A 20,556-nucleotide genomic window follows, 5' to 3' on the forward strand; every position below is an offset into this window, starting at 1 on the left:
TGATAAGCAAAAAAAAATTTTTACTTGTTAACTTTTCATCTAATTCATCACCCGATTCAGCATCAAAAATTTATTCAACATAACTTCCATAAAACACTCTGGATTAAAGGCTGTATCATAAATTTATGCAGTTTTTACATATTTCTACCCATGTAGGCAATGCAGAGGTAGGTTATGCATATTTTACTTCTAGTGCAGGTTTATTTACACCAGTCACAATGACAGCATGAAGATTAACGGGTGTATATACATTACCTTGTCATTAATATCCAGACATCTCCATATTTACAAATAACCTATAGGAAAATTAAAAAAAAAAATAAATAAATAAAAACATGCTCAGAAAATTTTAGCGTTTAGCTTTAGTGATTTCTATTAATTTTATGTAAATAACTTCCAATATTTTCTGCCATTTGGCCTCCAAAGCAACGGCCAATCAGCTATGTTTATTGGGTGACCTTTCCTCATACATGCCCAATGATCCAATTCATCCCAGAGTTTCTCTGTAGGATTGAGGCCAGGGCTATGAGCTGGCCAGTTCAATGTTTCGACATTTATGTTTTCAAACCAACCTGTCACAGTGCAAGCAGTATGACATGGACCATTGTCCTGTTGATATGGGGCTTTCCCAATGTACTACCATAATGTAGGTAATGCATTATTGTCCAGGATGTCTAAACTTCAGTATTCATGGTTTTGTTGAAAACAACCAATGGTCCCAGGCCAAACTATGAAAAACAGCTCCACAGCATCAAAATTAAACTTCACTGTTGGAATGATACAATCCAGTCTGATAGCCTCAGTTGGTTTACAATCCAAGAACTGTGGGCCTTACACCAACCTAAACAGCATTTCACATTAGTTGGGGTGATTAGTAACTCTGTATCATGACACATCATGTACTGTTGTTGACATGTATCCCAGTCATCTCACTGAGGGACTGTGCATGTGCTATGACATCTACCTGTGTTCTGAGTGGACAGTTCTTTGCAGGGCCCTCCTGTCATGTTCTGTCAACGTAGAGGTTTTTTTTGATTCAATTTATGATGGTTTCATCACCAGCAGTCCACTGCCATTTGCAGAACATGACCAGCTATCAACAGAGGGGCGTCTGGATACTAATGGTTAGAGTAGTGTGTGTGTGTGTGTGTGTGTGTGTGCGCGCGCATATCCTTTAAGTGTATTTGGTGTGTGTATATACTGGATGCTTCATTTCAGGACCATTTCAACCTTATCGAGTTTATAATTCTTATAGAATAGCTCAGAAAAACCTATTTTTAATTATTTAAAACATTTCATCACCCTTATTTATAGGTGTGTGTGTGTGCTTTCTTCCTTTTAACTTGATTTTCTTATGGACACATTGTCATGTTGCAATTCAGAGTTTTAATAAATCAAAACAACACCTTTACAAAGCTTGTCTTTATTATGGTAGATATTTTGCAAGGAAGATCTTTAATAGTGAAGCATTGCTCAATTTTTAAGAATAGGGAAGTTTACTGAGACAACAGTTTTCTTATTTTATTAAAATTGTTTTAAGTTAATTATGAATAATGAAATGGAAATCTTTCTTAATTTTAATAATTACCAAACCTTTATTTGGATAACTTTTCTGGATGTCTGTTCTAAGCAGAATTGCATCTATTCAATCTCTCACTTTCTTTAAATATTTTCAAAATTAAAAATAAAATAACATCATTTACTTTATTTTATATGATAATTTTGTGCTAAAATATTTTGTTAGAAAAGATTTTTTGGCAAAGGTAAAGAAAACCCACACAAGAAGCACACAAAAGTTCGATAAACTTACCAGTAAAAGTACTTTGCCATAACAGCATTTGTATTGTTGCTCACTCAGTAAACATACAGTGGGTGTTATTGTCAGGAGTAGAAATTGAATCCCATGGGAGATTGAAACCCTCCCAAAATGGAGGGGATAACCTGACCGTTTTTCTTTAGAATCACTGGTGGATTAGTGGATAAATTGTTTATTAAGGGAAAAAAAAGCAAAGGCAAAGGAAGCCCACATGAGAAGCATGCCAAACTTCGAAAAAGTTTACCGGTGAAACTACATTACGAACATTTTTTACAATGCCAGAACTTCCAATACGACTGTTTGTGATTCTAAAGAAAAAAGGTCAGGTTATCCCCTCCACTTCAGGAGGGTTTCGAGCTCCCGTGGCAATCAACTTCTACTCCAGACCGATAACACCCACCATCTGTTTACTGAGCGAGTAACAATACAAATGCCGTTACAGAAAAGTACTTTTACCGGTAAATTTCATTTCATCAAAGTTTTGCATGCTTCTTGTGTGAGCTTTCTTTACCTTAGCCGATTTTTTTTATGCATTTACTTGTCTATCAATACATATTTAATTCTCTTTAAATTGAAAATAAAATAACATTATTTACTTTATTTTTATATGATGATTTTGTGATAAAGTATTTTGTTAGAAAAGATTTTTTTTTATGCATTTACTTGTCTATCAATTCATATTTTATTCTCTTTAGTTTTACTTTTCTATCAATACGTTTTATTCTCTTTAGCTGTTGAAGGTGTTAGTCTTAAGAAGCAAGGCATTTTGCCTTATGATGGTGACATCTTTCATGAGGTAATTCTGTTTATTTCATAAACTATTTAAAATAGTTTTTTGTACTAGTAAAAGAATAAGACACTATGTAAAATAGACATTACGTAAAATTGAGTCCTGTTTAATGTAAAACATTAATCTCAGTGACACACTATGTATCCATTCTTAACCTGATACAGAGCAGTGCTTATGGAACGTGGTTGGGGTTGTTTTCTTGAAACCGGAATGAAATGTCCCACTTTTAGTTTGAAGGCAGCAAATTTAATCCCATTATTCTTGTTCACCTGACTTTTCTTGACCAAAAAGTGTATTTAAAAAAGATGTGTTTAGAAAATGTATTTCAACCTTAAGGAAAGAGAGCTGGAAACATGCATTCTTTATCATAATGTAAAAATGAAGATTGATGCAATAAAGCATCATATGTTTAAGAGTGTAAATATTCTATATAATATTGGTGTAAATACACCATAGAAAACTCTTAAACGGAAAAAAACTACGTTTGCAGTTTGAAGGGCATCATTTTATCTGTATCTCATATTGTGCTCCTCCTTCACAACGAGTCACCATGTATTGCACTACCTCGAATAAGTAACAATAGACTTCTCTTTTGGTGAAACATTACTTATTCGAGGTAGTGCAATAGGTGGCAACTCGTTGTGAAGGAGGAGCACAATATGAGATACAGATAAAATGATGCCCCTTCAAACTACAAATGTAATTTTTTTCCGTTTAAGAGTTTTCTATGGTGTATTTACACCAATATTATATAGAATTCTTTATCATAAAACATTAAATAAACTGTGTGAAATTGATATATCTTATTTACACACTTGATCATTTGGACTTTTTATGCTAATTTATAGTCTTAAAACACCATCATGATTATGTGGGAAATTTTAAAAATACATTACTTAATAAATCTGGGCATCATCATACAATCTGTCATTTTATGGCAAGGAAATGAAGTTTTAAATATGCTTTTCATATTATCTAACAGATACTAGGAAATTAAAAATATCTTGATTAATTTCCATTTTCTGACACAGAGAGAGAGAGAGAGAGAGAGAGAGAGAAAGAGAGAGGGGGGGGGGAAAGGATTAAACAAATAAGTAAAGTAAAAATAAGAAAAGGGTTCAAGGACTTGGGCCATTGATTATCAGGAAAAAACCCCAATGACCATGATGAATATTAATAAATTATACAGATACTCTAGAAAAGAATATTGTTGTATAACTTACGACCCTAGTGTCTAGTATTGATTGATAATAGGTATACTATTGTCATTCTTTGTATATGCATGATGCTTTTAACTTTTAAAACTGAGCCACATGGGGGTGGTTCATCTTTCTAACTGGTTATCCAATATCTCTAAAAATTTTCACTCTAATATCACCGTGTATCAGAATTGCCACTGTATGTAATGATGCCAATATTGCTATTTCTAACATTAAAAATTTCTACCTAAAACTCATTGGTAACTCTTTTCCTTTATCTTATTTGCAATATCACTTTCATAAAGCTCTCAATATCATTAATATCTTAATATCAGTCTCATTTTCTAGGTTTGTACATTGTATATTTACAGAATCTACAAACCTAGAAAGTAAGAAATGATGAATGAATATAATTCATACATTGTATGACACTCGATTGTACAAGGTATGTCCCCATTTTTTTATTATTATTATCTCTACTTTCATATTATTTTTAATGTTATTATCTCTACTTTCATATTATTTTTAATGTTATTATCTCTACTTTCACTATTTTTTTAAATTTATGATCATACTCTCAGAATTCAGTTCTGAATCACAAATTAAAAGGCACCTCCGTAGCCAGGTGGGCAGGAGCAGCAGTGCATAGCACACTCTTCTTGATTAGACCAGGGTTCGAGCCTGTGACCACCAAATACGGAGGATGTGGAAAGGTCAGGGAATGACCACCGCATAACCCCGAAGCAATATGGCCTTAGTTGCTAATGCTCCTAAAAACCAAATAACAACAACAAAAAATATTAAAAAAAAACCAAAAAAAAACAGGGTAACAAATCCCATTCCTTTTTTGCAGGAATGGGATTTGCAACCTTGGGCTATACCTGAGCTTAATTACACTGGTGTTCAAAGAAAGTGCATCACCTAGGAATTTCACATTTCTAACCCTTTTTTTTGCAATGGTATGTTACTTTAATGACTAGCATCACAAATAGAAATATAAACAAAAGATATTTATTAATGGTTAAGGCAAAGCTAAGTAATATTTGACAGGTGCTCTCAAAATATTCCAAAATGAGCATTTGCAACCTTTTATACAACAGTTTTGGTAAACACGACAGTTATGGCTGAAATGTTATCAGAAGCCCTCAATTTGCTTCAGTTTATCATTTTAAATGGAAAACAAAATGAAAAGTTTACCAGTTGCAAACTAATATTTAGTTGAACCGCCTCTGGCCCTGATGACAGCAGCACACAGTTGAGGCATTGACAAGATCAATTTCTGAAGATAATCAACTGATAGTTCGTGGTTCCAAACACAAATTATGGTCTCCTGAAGATCACAGAGGGTCTTTGGTTTCTTTCTGGCAACTGCAGATTCCACACAATGTCAACAGTTCTCTATAGGATTCAGGTCCTGGCTGTTTCCTGGCCAGCTAAGAGTTGTAATGGACCATTCTTCCAACCATTTTTCATTTTTTCACCTGTAACAAATGTAAACACATTACTGTCGAACCTCTAATGCGGAAATGAAGTTAAAGTAACTACAGAAGTGTCTACTTACACTTTTCGCCTGATGACAAGGAGCAGAGTCATCCTGAAAGATGCAGTTACTTGGCAGGTTGAAATGGTCTCTAATGGTTGGCAGCAATTTGCCTTCCAATGTAGCCAGGTATCCATTGGCATTTATGGAACCTTTTATAAACTGCAGGTGAACCTACTCCACGATACGAAATTCACCCACATATCATTTGGCTGGTAGGGAATTTCACTGTAGACACCATAGTCTGGATGGTATTCTTCACCACATCTATGGTGAATCATTTGTCTCCCATGCAGGTTGAATTTCTTCTCATCCGAGAAAATAACTGACTTCCACTGCTCGGGGGTCCATTTGACATGCTCCATACACCAAATTAATCAGGCCTTCTTCATTTTTTGTGTGAGGAGGGGCCTCTTCTTACGATGATGGGCTACAAGTCTATTTTTGAAGAGGCATCTTCTGACTGTTACTGCACTTGTTACTACAACTGTATGTTCTTCCCATTCTCTTTTCAGCTCAGACGAAGAAGCTTTATGGTTTTTAATACATATGCCCTTCAAAATGAGGTCCTGTTTTGGCGTAGAGACTCGTTTGCATCCGATTCCTTTTTTCCTATCAGCAGAATCAGTATTCTTGAGTTTGAAGAGAAATCTACTCACTGTTGACTGATTACAAGACACTCTATAAGCAATATGATGGGAAGAACATCCTTCCTCAAGTAAAGGAACAATAGCACCCTTTCTTCATGGCATCAACTGCATGTAACTTGCCATCCTTACCCAAGCAAGAAATGACAGCAACCCTTGTAGTGTGCTTATATAGCTGCAAGTAACACCTGACGCAATATTACGTCATCACCTACGCATGTTAATCTTATCTGATGCAGTCTGTAAGAAATATTGCCATATACTTACATTATTCGGACAACAGTTACAATTTTAATGGGTGGTGCACTTTCTTTGAATACCAGTGTATTTTTACTTTTCATTTTTCTTTATCCTACCTCATATTTTTCACAAGCCATTAATTTTATGAATGCATATCGAGAAACTGTTTCTTGCTATATTAACTTTTTCACCTTAACAGAGTTTTCAGCACTTTCTCATTTTGCTTTGTTCATTTACTACTTAAATCTATGCTGAGCACTATTTATTATGAATTTATCTTTATTTTTTTCCTCTCCACTAAAGGTCTTAAGTCTGCACTGTACATATTTTGTGACTTTTATTTTTGATTTCTTTTTTTGTTGCTTGTACCGTGTGCATTTGCAGCAAGTTCTTTTCATCTGTATATATATTCTCTATATTCTTACATGCATTCTCTGTAGTATCAACTGTAAACTATATGCCTTCTACATAATATTCCTGTCCTCTTTCTATATCCATTTTGGCTTTAACATACTTAATTCAGATTTCATTAAATTGAATCCAAATTTTCTCCAAAATTTAATTTTTCTACTTTTTTTTTTTTTTTTTCATGTATTTTACATCCGAAACAGAGGCACAAAATGCCATCTTTACCTACATGATGGTTGACACTTGAAGAAGACAACAGGGTTGTAAATAGTGTGACAATATTTGTTTCTAGAGTATCTGTATATTATATATATATATCTTGATTGATTTCATTCCCTCACTCCTCCTTTATTTCATTTCTTTTTCAATTTCCCTTTCTCTCCATTGCTGTTATTATTAAATTCTTATATACATATATATATATATAGATTAATAGATTAGAGTATGAGTGGAGAAATGCTGACCACGTCGAATATAGTAAAAATAGAAGAAAATTTTTCCATTGTTACTACATCTGATGCTGTCAGCATTTCTCCACTCATATCCTAATTTACTTATCTATATTCCATTATGGTCGTTGGGTATTTCTGCTATTACTAGCAGTGCCCTTTGTCCATAAACCATCCCAGTATTTTAATATATCATTCCTTTTTAAATGATCATTCTTTTTAAGCTGTTACTATATGTAAAGTGTAAATATTATTAGTTTGCATATTTGCCATCCCCTAATTTGATTCCTTGCTAAAATTGCCCTCCATATCTGAATACAGGACAAAATTTTCAAGATTATACATGATGCTAGAACTAGGGGACATAAATTCAAGTTACGGGGGGAAATGTTTAGATTGGATTGCAGGAAGTTCTATTTTAGCCAGCGAGTTATAAATTACTGGAATAAGTTGCCTTCATGGGTGGTAGAGGCCGACAGTTTGGGGAAATTCAAAGGGCATCTGGATAGTACTTTCGGGTAAGGGAAGCACATAGGATGATAGGTTTAATTTCCTTTTTATTTATTTTTTATTTTATATTTTTTTATTTATTAATTATTATTATTTAGTTATTTATTTATTTATTTATTTTATTTTTTTTGTTGTTTTTATCATTGTTTTGTTCGGATTTTTTTTTTTTTTTTTTTGGCTGGTGCAGCATAAGCCATAGGCTTTCTTGCACCAAGCGGCCGTTACTAATACTAATACTAATACAGTGTTATTTACTTATTTATTTCTTTGTTTTTACGACCCCTTGCTAAAATTGCCTTCTCATATCTGAATACAGTGTTATTTACTTATTTATTTCTTTGTTTTTTATTATTTTTTATTTTTATTTTTTGTACAAAATTTTTGTGTATATTTTTGTATATTGCTTGCTTCCTTAGTCCCAGTTCATTTCTGTACTAGGTTTTTCAAATTCTTTCACCTGTTTAACCTCTACTTCACTTCCACTTTCGACTATCCCTTAAACTTCTCTTAGTTCGGGCACCTGTACTTTTCACTTCCACAGACACTTTATTTATTTTATAAACCACACATTATATCCTTTTGCTTCCTTTACTGCTGCACTGCACATTTTGGAGATTAGACATACAATAACTTTTGTTATTTTCCTTGTTTTGCTTATTTTGCTTTTTTAAAGTTTTATATTACTACTATATATATATATATATACCGCAATTAGATAAGTTAGTGTAAGTGCCCTCCATGGTTTGAAAATCGATGCAGCCTCAAGCCAACTGTACCCCTGGTATACATGAAACAACATATATAATACTAAGATAATTAATATAATAAGCCTTACGTGGGAAAGGTATTTTGCAAGGGACTTTGTCGAGGGCTAAACCCCTACAAAATATCCAACCCATGTTAGGCTGAGCTATCGGTTTCTGTTATCATCTGCCTGTATACCGTGACCCAAAAAGTCCATAATAATTTTCATACCTCACGAACTATTAGAGTAATTCGAGGGGGAGTGAGGTACTATTGCTTTATCTACACCGCTTTCCGTTCTCCTTTTGTTAGCTATTTAGCCTTTATTCAGCAAATATTCAGCAAATATTAATCAGTTCTCAGTTGTGCTTATATTGTTGCAGCAATCGGTCGAGCTAAATATCATCCAGCCTGGATTCAACCAAATTACGGTTTAGACATACTCCCTTAATGGTTGGCCAGCTTAATAGTTATTTATTGGCTTGCTTTGTACTTAATTTTAACTTAAAGTAATTATCCATTATTATGGACTTTTTGGGTCACGGTATACAGGCAGATGATAACAGAAACCGATAGCTCAGCCTAACATGGGTTGGATATTTTGTAGGGGTTTAGCCCTTGACAAAGTCCCTTGCAAAATACCTTTCCCACGTAAGGCTTATTATATTAATTATCTTAGTATTATATATGTTGTTTCATGTATACCAGGGATAAGAGGCTGCATCGATTTTCAAACCATGGAGGGCACTTACACTAACTTATCTAATTGCGGCATATGTAACGTCCGATGTAATGTTCTATCGCTCTATGGCATTAATCGGTTCGTTCTATATTTAACACTTAATATTTAAGTTTTAATTTTATAATTTAAACTGTAATATTTTGATTCTATATATATATATATATATATTACTGAAATTATGTATTAAAAAATTAATACAAATGTCGATAGTATGGCAAAACTGTAGAGCGAAAATTTAACATAAACCTAACAGTTAATCATAATAGGGAGGGAAGAGAAGGGATAACAAGGCAGAAACTGTATCCAGAAGACTCCAAATAATTTAGAATATAATTTAAATTCAATTCAAATAAATCCATTATTAAATTTAAAATATTGGACCAATTGTATAACAATTTAGAGGCACCCCCCTAGTAAGGTACCAGTTTCGAGAAACATGAAATATCACCAAAAGAGACTAATCAAACTACTAAAACAAAATAAAATAGAAATAAAAATAAACTGACCATTATGCCACATATCGACAGAGGATCACGAGGCAAATAATGGTCATGGAATCACTGCATTTCAGTCACTAGACAAATTGTTGCATAGGTGAACCGATCGAAGGACCTATCCACCCCTCCTTCTTCCGATCGAGCCACAAATGCAGAAGATTTGCATAGTGGTGGTCCTTATGCAATCAAAAATAAACAATAGAACAGACTAGCACTCCAGAGCAAAGCCACACCACCGACATACTGAAAGCTTAACTAGCTATAACCAGCTTATATAGATACAGAAAATAGAATATATATATTTTTTTTTACATTACCAGATAATCTACTTTAGATTTAGATTACCAAATAATCTACTCAAGAGTTAAAACCTTCTATATTGACTGATATGTTTACCAAGATGTAATGTGTGGAAAGTTGAGGTGGGATTTGTGTGGCAGTTCCTTTTTTGGGGGGCAGATGTAGAAGCAAAATGGGTTAGTGTACCAACTTGGAATTTGGTACAGTGATTTCTAAGAACATTCTAAAAAAAAATTTTTGAAATTTGTAAAATGATTGGAGCTTTTGTTTCAGATTTATAGCAGTGTTTCTGTAGGGTGGGGGAGAGGGAGCCGTGGAATTGGACCTAAAACTTTCCCATCGACAATACACATTCTGAAAATTTGGTGTCATTCCATCCTTTTATTCCCAAATAATGCCCAAAATATACTTTCTGTAGTCGAACCTCTTAGCAATCTTGGGACCTTACAAGAGCCGACCCTTGCCAGATATTGTAATTTCCCTGATTTAAGGTGGTTGTATGCCAGTTATAAAATAAAGCCTTAAAATATATTATATTCCTACTTTGCATTGCAATTTGTAATATCTCACAATCCATTATCTAGCACCACCCATTTGAGAGAAAGATAAAGTACAATAAATGGAAAAGCAAGAAAAAAAAAAATTGTGTCCTTTCCAAAACATGCCACACTATGTATGGTGCGTTTACTTTACAGAAGTCTCAATGTCAAGTCTTTGGCAGTAACCTTTTCCACAATATATAATTACCTATGCTTGATTTTTGAAAAGACACAGTTACTTAATTTTCTTTTAGGCAGTATATGGACAGTTAGAATGGATGAAAGCTGTTGTGGTGTTTTCATATGACAATCTAAAAGTGCAGAAACCTACAGTAAATGTATTCAGTGAATTGTTATCTTAGTTTAATATTTAATATATGAATAGTGAACTTAGAAATTGATGATCCAGCACTTTTTTTTTTTTTTTTATGAAACCCCCAAACACGAGAGGTATTAGAACCTATAGTACTTAGTACCGTGTTTGGGTTGGAGGTAGAGAAAACAAAAGAATATATTTGTTGACATTAGACTTGAATTTCTGTAGACTGTAATTTTCAGGAAAGACAATATGAAGGAAGGTTGTTCCAAAAAATGGCAGTGGAATGAATAAACAAGGAAGATGAAAAGTTGGTTCTGTAAGTTTGAAGTTGGACAGTAAATGGATGTTGGCTGGCGGCAGCATGTGTTCGGACTGTTTTGAAAGAGAGAGAGTGGGAATTATAGAAGCCAATTCAGAAGAACAGTGCCCATGGAAGTATCTGTAGAAAAGGCATGCAGCAGAAACAGTAAGTCTATGAGACAGAGAGTGGAGAGACTCTGTTAGAGAGGAGACATTAATTAACCTAACTGCCCTCTTCTGAATGGAATCTAGAAGCCTAAGAGAGGTTTTGGGGGGGCACCGTTCCAGATGTGGGAACAGTATTCAATGGTAGGGTGGATTTGCGATTTGTACAGAATGAACAGCTGTTTGGAAGAAAAGTAATGCCGAGAGCGAAAGGGAAAATCAAGTTTTTTAGATGCAGAGGAAGCAATATTTGTAATGTGCTTGTGCCAAGAGAGATTAGAAGTCAGGGTAATCCCCAGAAGAGATATAATTTTGCCTAGAAATCGGAGCTTTGCCAAAGATAAGCATAGGAGCAGAAGAATCCATTTTGCGAGATATAAGACAAGGCTGAGTTTTAGAAGGATTGAAATCAACTAAGTTGTCTTTGCCCCACTGGAGAATTACCTGGAGATCGGCATTTAAGGAATTGGTAGTAGATATTCGAGAAGTTGAAGCTGATTGAGCAGGGCAAGGTTTTTCAAAATGGAAAGTGGAATGCAATGTGCCATCATCGGCAAAACTATGGATAGGATTTGCAGTCAATGGAAGAAGGTCATTAATATACAAGAGGAAAAGAGTTAGGGAAAGAACTGAATATCGGGGGACACCGGCATTAGTGGAGAAGTTAGAAGACAGAGAGCCATCTACCTTCACTCTCAGTGAGAGATCAGAGAGAAAACTGGATAACCAATTACTAAAATAACCAATTACTTTTGACGGAAGACCACAGGAGGCATTGAATGGAGCGTGTTGGGAATGATGGGAGGTGTTTTACCAAGATCATTAAATGAGTTGGAAGAAAAATGGGATGCTAGCAGGTCCGTTTTATCCTTGGCTGAAGTGACAACAGAACCATCTGGTTTTGACAGAGGTGTGGAGCAGAGACGGGCAAAAGTTGTGGCCAATAGCTTTGGCAAGAGACCAGAATGCTTCGCTACCATTAGGGCAAGAAGCAAGTTTACTACTCTTAGCCTGTTCAAAATCTAGTTTGGACGGATTAATGACCGCTTTACAATTGTTCCGAGCTTTGGTGTAGGCAGAAAATGAAACTGAAGAATTGGAAACAAGCCAGTTACAATGTGCAACTTTTTTTTTCTTGAACAGGTTTAGCACATTTATTGTTAAACCAAGGTTTAGATAAAGGATGAGATTTTAAAGTGGGGTGTGGAATAAAGGATTCCAATCCTACAAGGATAATTTCACTGACACGATCTGAGCAAACGTTGACATCAGAAGTTTTGAAATGGTAATCCGACCAAGGAAAAGAAGAAAAGAAATCTCGCAGGTCATCCCATTTTGCATTCTTGTAATGCCAAACAATATGAGGTTGGGAATAGCCATGAGATAAAAGCTCCATTGGAGAAGCGACAATCACCAAGTTTTGATCTGAGGTACCTAAAGGACCACTCACTTCAACCATGTACTTAGAAGGGTTGTTTGTGAGAAAAAGATCAAGTGTGTTGGCTATATGGTTGGGATTGTCCGGTGTTCTTGTAGGTAAATGAACAATCTGTGCAAGGTCATTAGAAATTGCAAAAGCCTCGGGATCTCGACCAGCTGGGTCGGTGTGACTAAAAAACAGAAGCCAGCTGGAGTTGTGAACATTAAAATCACCAAGGAAAATTACCTTACTGTTAGGAAAGTTGGACTGGAGAAAGTCAAGTTGCAAATGAGAAAGTCAAAGAGCTCCACGTGATTAGTGGAGTTGGGAGAATGGTAGAGACAACAGATGAATTTGGCACAATGTGGTAGAGAGATTTTAAGCCAGAGAAAATCGAAAAGAGGAGATTCCAAATTACCAAGTCTCTTGCAGGGAATATCGGAACTGATATATGCACAAGTAACACCTTTGAGGCGAAAGGAATCATACAGCAAATAATTTGGGCAACTGAGAGGAGCAGTAGTTGAATCAACTGATAACTGAGATTCTGTCAGAAAAAGTACATGGGGTTTGGCAGACTGCAAGTGGAAATGGACATCGTTGAGATTAGAATTGAGACCACGTATATTTGTGAAATGAACTAGGAAGTGTTTGGGAGATTTAGATCTTTTCGCAGATAAGCTTACTCTATTAGTTTGACAATTCATGGTGTATTCAATAGTAAGGAAAAGTGGGGGGTACAAGCTGTATGAAGTAATGAAATTTTTGGATATGGTGTACACATAGTAAGAATATACCCAGATCCTTGACATAACGTGGCCTCGACAATGTCCTCCTCCCTGCATACACACTACGCGGACTCCCTCCAGTCACTATCTGGCAGAGTAGAGGTAGCAAGATTATACACTAGCTGATCCAGAAGCCTCCTAAAGAGTTAACAATAGGTTCGGTCCGGTGTACTAACTAGCGGGCACCCCCATAGCCAGGTGGGCAGGAGCAGCAGTGTGTAGCACACGCTTCTTGATTAAACAGGGGTTTGAGCGTGTGACCACCAAATACGGAGGATGCAGAAAGGAAAGGTCAGGGAATGACCACCTCATATCCCCGCAGCAATATGGCCTTAGTTGCTAATGCTCCTAAAAACAAATAACAAAACAAACAAACAAACTAACTAGCGGCCGGCCTGCGACCACCGTTTTAGAGCTGTACCCTCAAAATGTAAGGAAGATTAGATCTCGCCATGATGTTCATCATAACCTCAAAAGTCATCGATCGTACTGCATGATGGAAGAGATAGGGAAGGGTTGAGCGGAACTTAGCTCTGGAGAGACTAAACATTGGTTCCACCACTTCAAGCCACCAATAAGCAAAGTGGTGATATTGCTCTGGTTGATGAGAGTCATCTACCACCTAGTATTGCCTGGTAACACAGAGGGGTGGCATTCCTCCATGTGGTGTGGGTGCCACACCTCGACCCCTGCTTACGTTGGTTCATACCTGGGTGGTCACCCAGTGTGCTTCTGCATGGAGGTTATACCCAGAATTACTAACAGTCCTACCATCATGAAGGTGCAAGCAGAGGATTTGGCTGTTACAGACCGTCTGGACTTTGCTGAAATTGGGTCTACTTGACTTTGAATGTCACCCGAATATCAGTTCCATCAGCATTTTAGACTCCCAGGTAGCAAGTACAGCTTGTCTGGCATATCTGAGAAAATGTCTGTGACAACCTCAAGGACTTATTATCAGTGAGTCTCTAATTGTGTTCACGAATAGCAAATTGAATAATTCCGTGCATAACAATTTTCTTCATATCATTGGACCATGGTACTTCACCCTCCATAATTAACTCTGACATTCTGTTTTGGAGAGTGGTAAATTCAACAATTAAATTTGCTGGTTTTTGAGTGGTTTACTGGAGTCTTCCATTATCTAGCACCACTCATTTTCATAGCTGGAAAATTGGCGATGTTAGATAATAGATTGCTGGAAGTTTGACTATATATAGATTTCTGTGGAATGTGGAGGGAAAGGAGGGGACAATGGAACTGTGAAAACTTTTTCAGGAACAAAATAAAATAAAAGCTTATGCTGAAAATTTGGGGTTTCTCTGACTTCTTGAATAGTGCCCAGTCATCCAAAATTATATACATTTCTATATGGGGAGCTGTGGAGTTAAATTTGTCTTAAAACTTTTCCAGGAAATAACAGAATATACAAACGCACAGAGCCACCTTTTCCTCATTTTATCCCTTCTACTTCTGTTTGGCATGTTTGCATTATTAGGGTGCCTGCCCATCCACTGATGATGAAGCTTCGAAACAGTCGTCTGGGTGGTGGTGCCCACTGAGAATAAATAACAATAGTCTCCTCTACTAGAGGAGTGTTATTTATTTGAAGTAGTGTAATACCTGATATCTCATTGTGAAATCTCATTGATATCTCATTGATAAAATTAAACGCTGCCTTTACACTACATATGTAGTTAGATTTATGGGTAAACTATGGTGTATCTACACTGTTATTATATAGTTAATTTAAACCCATATCATATTTAATCTTGTGCATTTAATCTTCAAATACTGTATCATTCTGTACACCATTTGGCATCTCTCATATTGTGGAACAACTTCACAGCTGTGATGGCATTAGCATTAGCATTAGCAGGGGCATATGATGCAAGAAAGCAAGCTTATTCAGCATCAGCCAAAAAAAAAAAAAAAAAAAACCCACTCCCATTTCACCCCTCCGTTCGTTCGAAATACCTGTCCAGTTGAGCTTTAAATTTGTTTAGGCTATCAACTTCAACAACAAGTGATGGAAGTCGGTTCCACCAACCAACCACCCGCTGGCCAAAGGCAAATTTCCGCACATCTATCCGACATCCGTCCTTCCTCAATTTGAATTTATGCCCTCTGAGGTGATTATTCTGAGAAAGATGAAGAATCCCATTGGCATTGAGCATGCTCAAACCATTCAAAGCCTTATACACCTCTATCAGATCACCTCGCCGGTGCCTAGTCTCCAGACTCTGTAATTTACAAAACTTAAGCCTTTCTTCGTAAGAGCAACCCTTTGTTCCATTTACTAATCTTGTTGCCCTTCTCTGTACCCGTTCCAGCAGCTCTACATCCTTCTTGAAATGAGGCCTCCAGACCTGTATACAGTACTCAAGATGTGGCCTTACCATTGCCTTATACAAGGGAATAATCACCTCCTTATCCCTGCTAGAAAAATTCCTGTATATCATTGACAAGACACCATGAGCTACTCTTGCAGCTCGTCTGCACTGCTCAGAGAACTTCATATCTGCCTGCACAATTACCCCCAGGTCCTTTTCATTCTCCACCACTGTCAGTGTAGTACCGCAGAGTTGATACGTTGCTTTGGGGTTACTGTTTCCCATATGCAGCACTTTACATTTGTCGATGTTAAACCTCATTTGCCACCTCTCAGCCCATCTGTTCAACCTTTCCAGATCCTGTTGCAGCAGCATAGCGTCAGTATTGTCCTTAACGACCCTGCCAACCTTTGTATCATCTGCAAACTTGGACATTAAACTTGATATCCCATCATCAATATCATTCATAAACACCGAAAACAACAACGGACCCAACACTGAACCTTGAGGAACTCCACTAATAACATTAGTCCACATTGAGCAGTGTCCATTGATTACCACTCTCTGTCTTCTGCCACTCAACCATCCCCTTATCCATAGCAGCAATTTGCGTCCAATGCCACACTGCTCCAATTTGTGCAGCAGTCTTCCATGTGCAACAGTATCAAAAGCCTTTCTAAGATCCAAATAGATAATATCAAAGTTATTCCCTGCATCCAGCTCTTTTGTGACTACATCATAGTATCCAATCAAATTGGTCAGGCAAGACCTGCCCTTAACAAAACGTTAACAAAACAAAGCATGTTTGCATTATCAGGGTATCTGCCTCCCACTGATGATGTAGCCAACTAGCTTCGAAACGGTCGTCTGAGTGGTGGTGTCCACTGAGAATAAATAACAGTAGTCTCCTCTACTTGAGGAGCATTATTTATTCGAAGTAGTGCAATACCTGGTATCTCATTGTGAAGGCAGAGACAATATGAGATAAAATTAAACAATGTATTTACATTACATATGTAGTTAAATTTATGGGTAAACTATGGTGTATCTACACCGTTATTATATAGTTCATTTACTTTTATGCTCATTTATGTAATTTATTATTAAAATTACATATGGAATTAGTAGAATATGTAGTTAAAATGATAGTATTAGTTTAATTAAAAAGGTGTGTGTGAATGAGAGATATTTAAGAGATTTTTGTGACTATTTCTCTCCCTAAATGTCATGTGGTTCACCTTTTTTTTTAAAGTATGGTTTTATTTTACACAAAACTATATTAATATGTATGAATTTATTTTTAAGAGTCCATTATCACTCCTGCTATATGAATTCATGCTGCAAAATGTTGAAGATTGGATTTCTGTTATATTTGTAGTAAGTATTTTAAGTAATATTAGAGCATTTCAACTTTTTTAGTGTAATCAAGTCTGAAAATTATTTTATAAACCAGTTAACTGAAATTGAATTATGTACATTATAATTTCAGATATACCTCATTTGCAAGTTTGAGATCAGTATTTTGACATATACAGGGTGATTCACTACCAGTGCAACAAACTTGCAGGAGGTGTAGGGGGGGGGCACAAAGACGAATCGGAATCACATAGCATTGCAGGGTCTGAAATGCCTTCGTCATGCGGTAGAAGATGTTGAACGGGAGGTCGCGTGAACAGCGATCCCGCTGGAAGTCAGCTTTTGCGAACCGGTTCCCGAGGCAGTAGGATGGACGAGTGTTCAAATGTTGAACTGGCTGACATGAACCTCGCGTATGGAGCTGCGGACTGTAATGGGCGTGCCGCTCTGTGCTTGTACCAGGAACGTTTCCCGCACAGGCGTGCTCCTCATCATACGATTTTCGCACCTGTGCACAGAAGGTTACGTGAGACTGGTTGTTTCACAAGAAGTACCATGAATCGAGAGCGAACAACGAAGACGCCAGACAATGAGGAGAATGTCCTACGTCTTGCAGAAGGCAATCCGAGTACGAGTACTTGAGCGATAGGCCAACGATTGGGTATTTCCCAATCCACTGTATGGAGGATACTGTCAACAGACCAAATGAGTTCATACCATCTGCAACGCGTCTAATCATTGGAGCCTGCGGATTATCCACTCCGGAGGACTTTTGCTACTTGATTTCTTCAACAGAAACGGTTCGCAAATGCTGACTTCCAGCGGGATCGCTATTCACGCAACCTCCCGTTCAACGTCCTCTACCGCATGACAAAGGCATTTCGTACCCTGCAATGCTATGTGATTCCGATTCGTCTTTGTGCAAGTTTGTCGCGCTGGTAGTGAATCACCCTGTACAGAAATTGCAGTCTTAGGAATATTTTCAGAATTGTGCAATACATTTTGAGTTAATGTGAATCTGTAATTAATCAGCCACCAAGCCACTTATTAAAAGAATTTTTAGAACTTCACAAACATATTAACATTAGTAGAGGCACATTATGCAAGAAAGCAAGCTTATACAGCATCAGCCAAAAAAACCCTTCCCATTTTACTGATCCGTTCATTCCAAATGTTTGTCTAGTTCTGACTTGAATTTATTTAAGCTATCAACTTCCACAACAACAGCTGGAAGTTTGTTCCAGCAATCAACTACCTGCTAGCAAAAGTCAAACTTCCACACATCTATTATACTTTCTTCCGTTTGAATCTATGCCCCCTCAGGTTTGTAATCTGAGCAAGGGGATCATCAGCATTCAGCTTGTTCAACCCATTCAAGTCCCTATACACCTCAATCAGATCACCTCTCAGGTGCCTACTCTTCAGGCTCTGCAATTTGCAGAACTTAGGCCTTTCTTGGTAAGAGCACTCCTTTGTTCCCCTCACCAATCTTGTTGCCCTTTGTACTCGTTCTAGCAACTCTACATCCTTCCTAAAATGAGGCCTCCAGACCCGTACACAGTACTCTAGGTGTGGCCTGACCATTGCTTTGTACAACAGGATAATCACCTCCCTGTCCCTGCTAGCAAAATTCCTGTATATCATTGACAAGACTCCATGACCTGCCCTGGCAGCCCATCTGCACTGCATATTTGACTGCACAATTACCCCCAGGTCTTTTTCACTTTCCACTTTCTTGAGTGTAGTACCACACAGCTGGTACGTTTCTCTTTGGTTATTGCTACCCATATGCATTACTTTGTGTTTGTCAATGTTAAACTTCTTCAGTTGCCACTTCTCAGCCCATTTTCCCAACTTATCTAGATCCAGTTGGAGCAGCTGGCTTCTCCATTTTAACAGTGCATTAACCTAAAAACAGTAAAAGCAATTGGTAAATTTGAACAGAAGGTGAATTCTTGTAGCATAGTTATCATACACTATATATTGAACAATTGAATGGTGTAATAAAATTAATAGAAATACTGACTTGTCAGGATAAGTGCATACTGCAAGAACAGTAATGATGTACTTGCTTAACTTTTAGCCCAATAAACAAAACCAACAAAAGTTAATAAGTTTAAAAATTATATTTCAAACAGTAATGATATCTTTGTAGAGAATTTAATTATCTATCTCTATCTTAAAACTGAGATGTGATAGGAAATTTTTATGATTGACTTTAAATTCTATACATAAAACTTGACCAGAAACAACCGTTGATTTGCTGGAGGTAAAAATCATGTTGGGTAGTGATAATCATTCACTGGCCTTTTAATTTCTATTTCAGTGACACAGGTTAATGCAGCTCTGATGTTTTGGCAGTGCAAAATACTCAACAGAGTAGCAGTGGCATAACAGGAAACATCTGGATTTTCAAAGCCTTTTGTGTTCATGTCTTTGGAAGCAATTTTTGTTATAACTTACACTCCTCTATAAAATCATCAAAGGCACACATTGTTGTGTGCCTTTATCTGGCTCAGGTCAAAGTTTATTAAATGGATACCATCAATCATTTTCGCTCTTGAAAGATCTACTTAAGCTTGACTGCAGCTGAAAACCAAAGCACTATCAATTAAAGCATAAGCTATAATAATGGATGTTGCAAGAAAGCAAGCCTAACTGTAAGCCTTGTTCATGACATCAAATTTTGTTTTAACAGGTTCCAGGTCATATTCCAGCCTGCGTGAATTTAATCTTGATAAGGGTTTTAGCAGTGTTTGGTTTATCAGTGACCCATTTTATTTGTATGATGGTACCTATGGAGCCGTTCACTAATCTCAAAGTTACATCAGTGTTTCATCTCAACATTACTTTTATTCCAAATGTTACCCTTATTGTACCTTCCAGCTCAGCAGTGTTTTGGAACAGTCATCTTCATGTTTTTAAAAAACTGAATGACTCCACTTTTGGAGTATTGTGCACACTCAACTGTGTCTTCAGCAACTAATTCAATTTCTGGTGATGGGATGGCAGCAAACAAGTTGTATTTTCTAGTAAATTGTTCAAAAAAGAAGAAATTTCTTTTAACTGTCCTTCATTACTTCACAGTTTTAGTTTGATTTTCCTGCTTGACAAAAGATCACAGTCAGCATCCATCAGAATATCCAAACAAATCCTATTCAACATGTCAAAAAATGATGCATTAAGCTGTTTCGTATTAATGTTAAGTTCATAAGTTAATAGTTCCTTCCAGAGATTTGTGATGCAGAAGGACCCTGTGTACTTTTCAGCATTTGCTGGAGACAGTTTTTCAAATGATGGCTGTTAGGGAAGGTGGTAATTAAAGTAGATTGCCAAACAGTTAAATATGCTTCTTGCCAAACCAACCATCGTTGTCATTTTGTGGTACAAAAATCTCTGAAGGGCAAAGATTGAATGTACATGAGTGTCAAACTAGAAATCATGGACATCTCTT

General features: G+C 36.6%; 1 protein-coding gene across 1 annotated transcript in view; it reads left to right on the forward strand.

Annotated features, from left to right (window-relative positions):
- PIG-U (phosphatidylinositol glycan anchor biosynthesis class U) overlaps positions 1 to 20,556 on the forward strand; it is a 181,808-nt gene that overhangs the window by 32,042 nt on the left and 129,210 nt on the right. Inside the window, exons 2-3 of the mRNA XM_090390140.1 lie at positions 2,548 to 2,612; positions 17,052 to 17,123. Of these exons, the coding sequence (XP_090246266.1) occupies positions 2,548 to 2,612; positions 17,052 to 17,123 (137 nt within the window). The remainder of the gene's footprint in view (positions 1 to 2,547; positions 2,613 to 17,051; positions 17,124 to 20,556) is intronic.

This window comes from Mastigoproctus giganteus, chromosome 2 (genome assembly GCF_048544385.1).
Source record: "Mastigoproctus giganteus isolate SK-2022 chromosome 2, ASM4854438v1, whole genome shotgun sequence".
NCBI lineage: Eukaryota > Metazoa > Arthropoda > Arachnida > Uropygi > Thelyphonidae > Mastigoproctus > Mastigoproctus giganteus.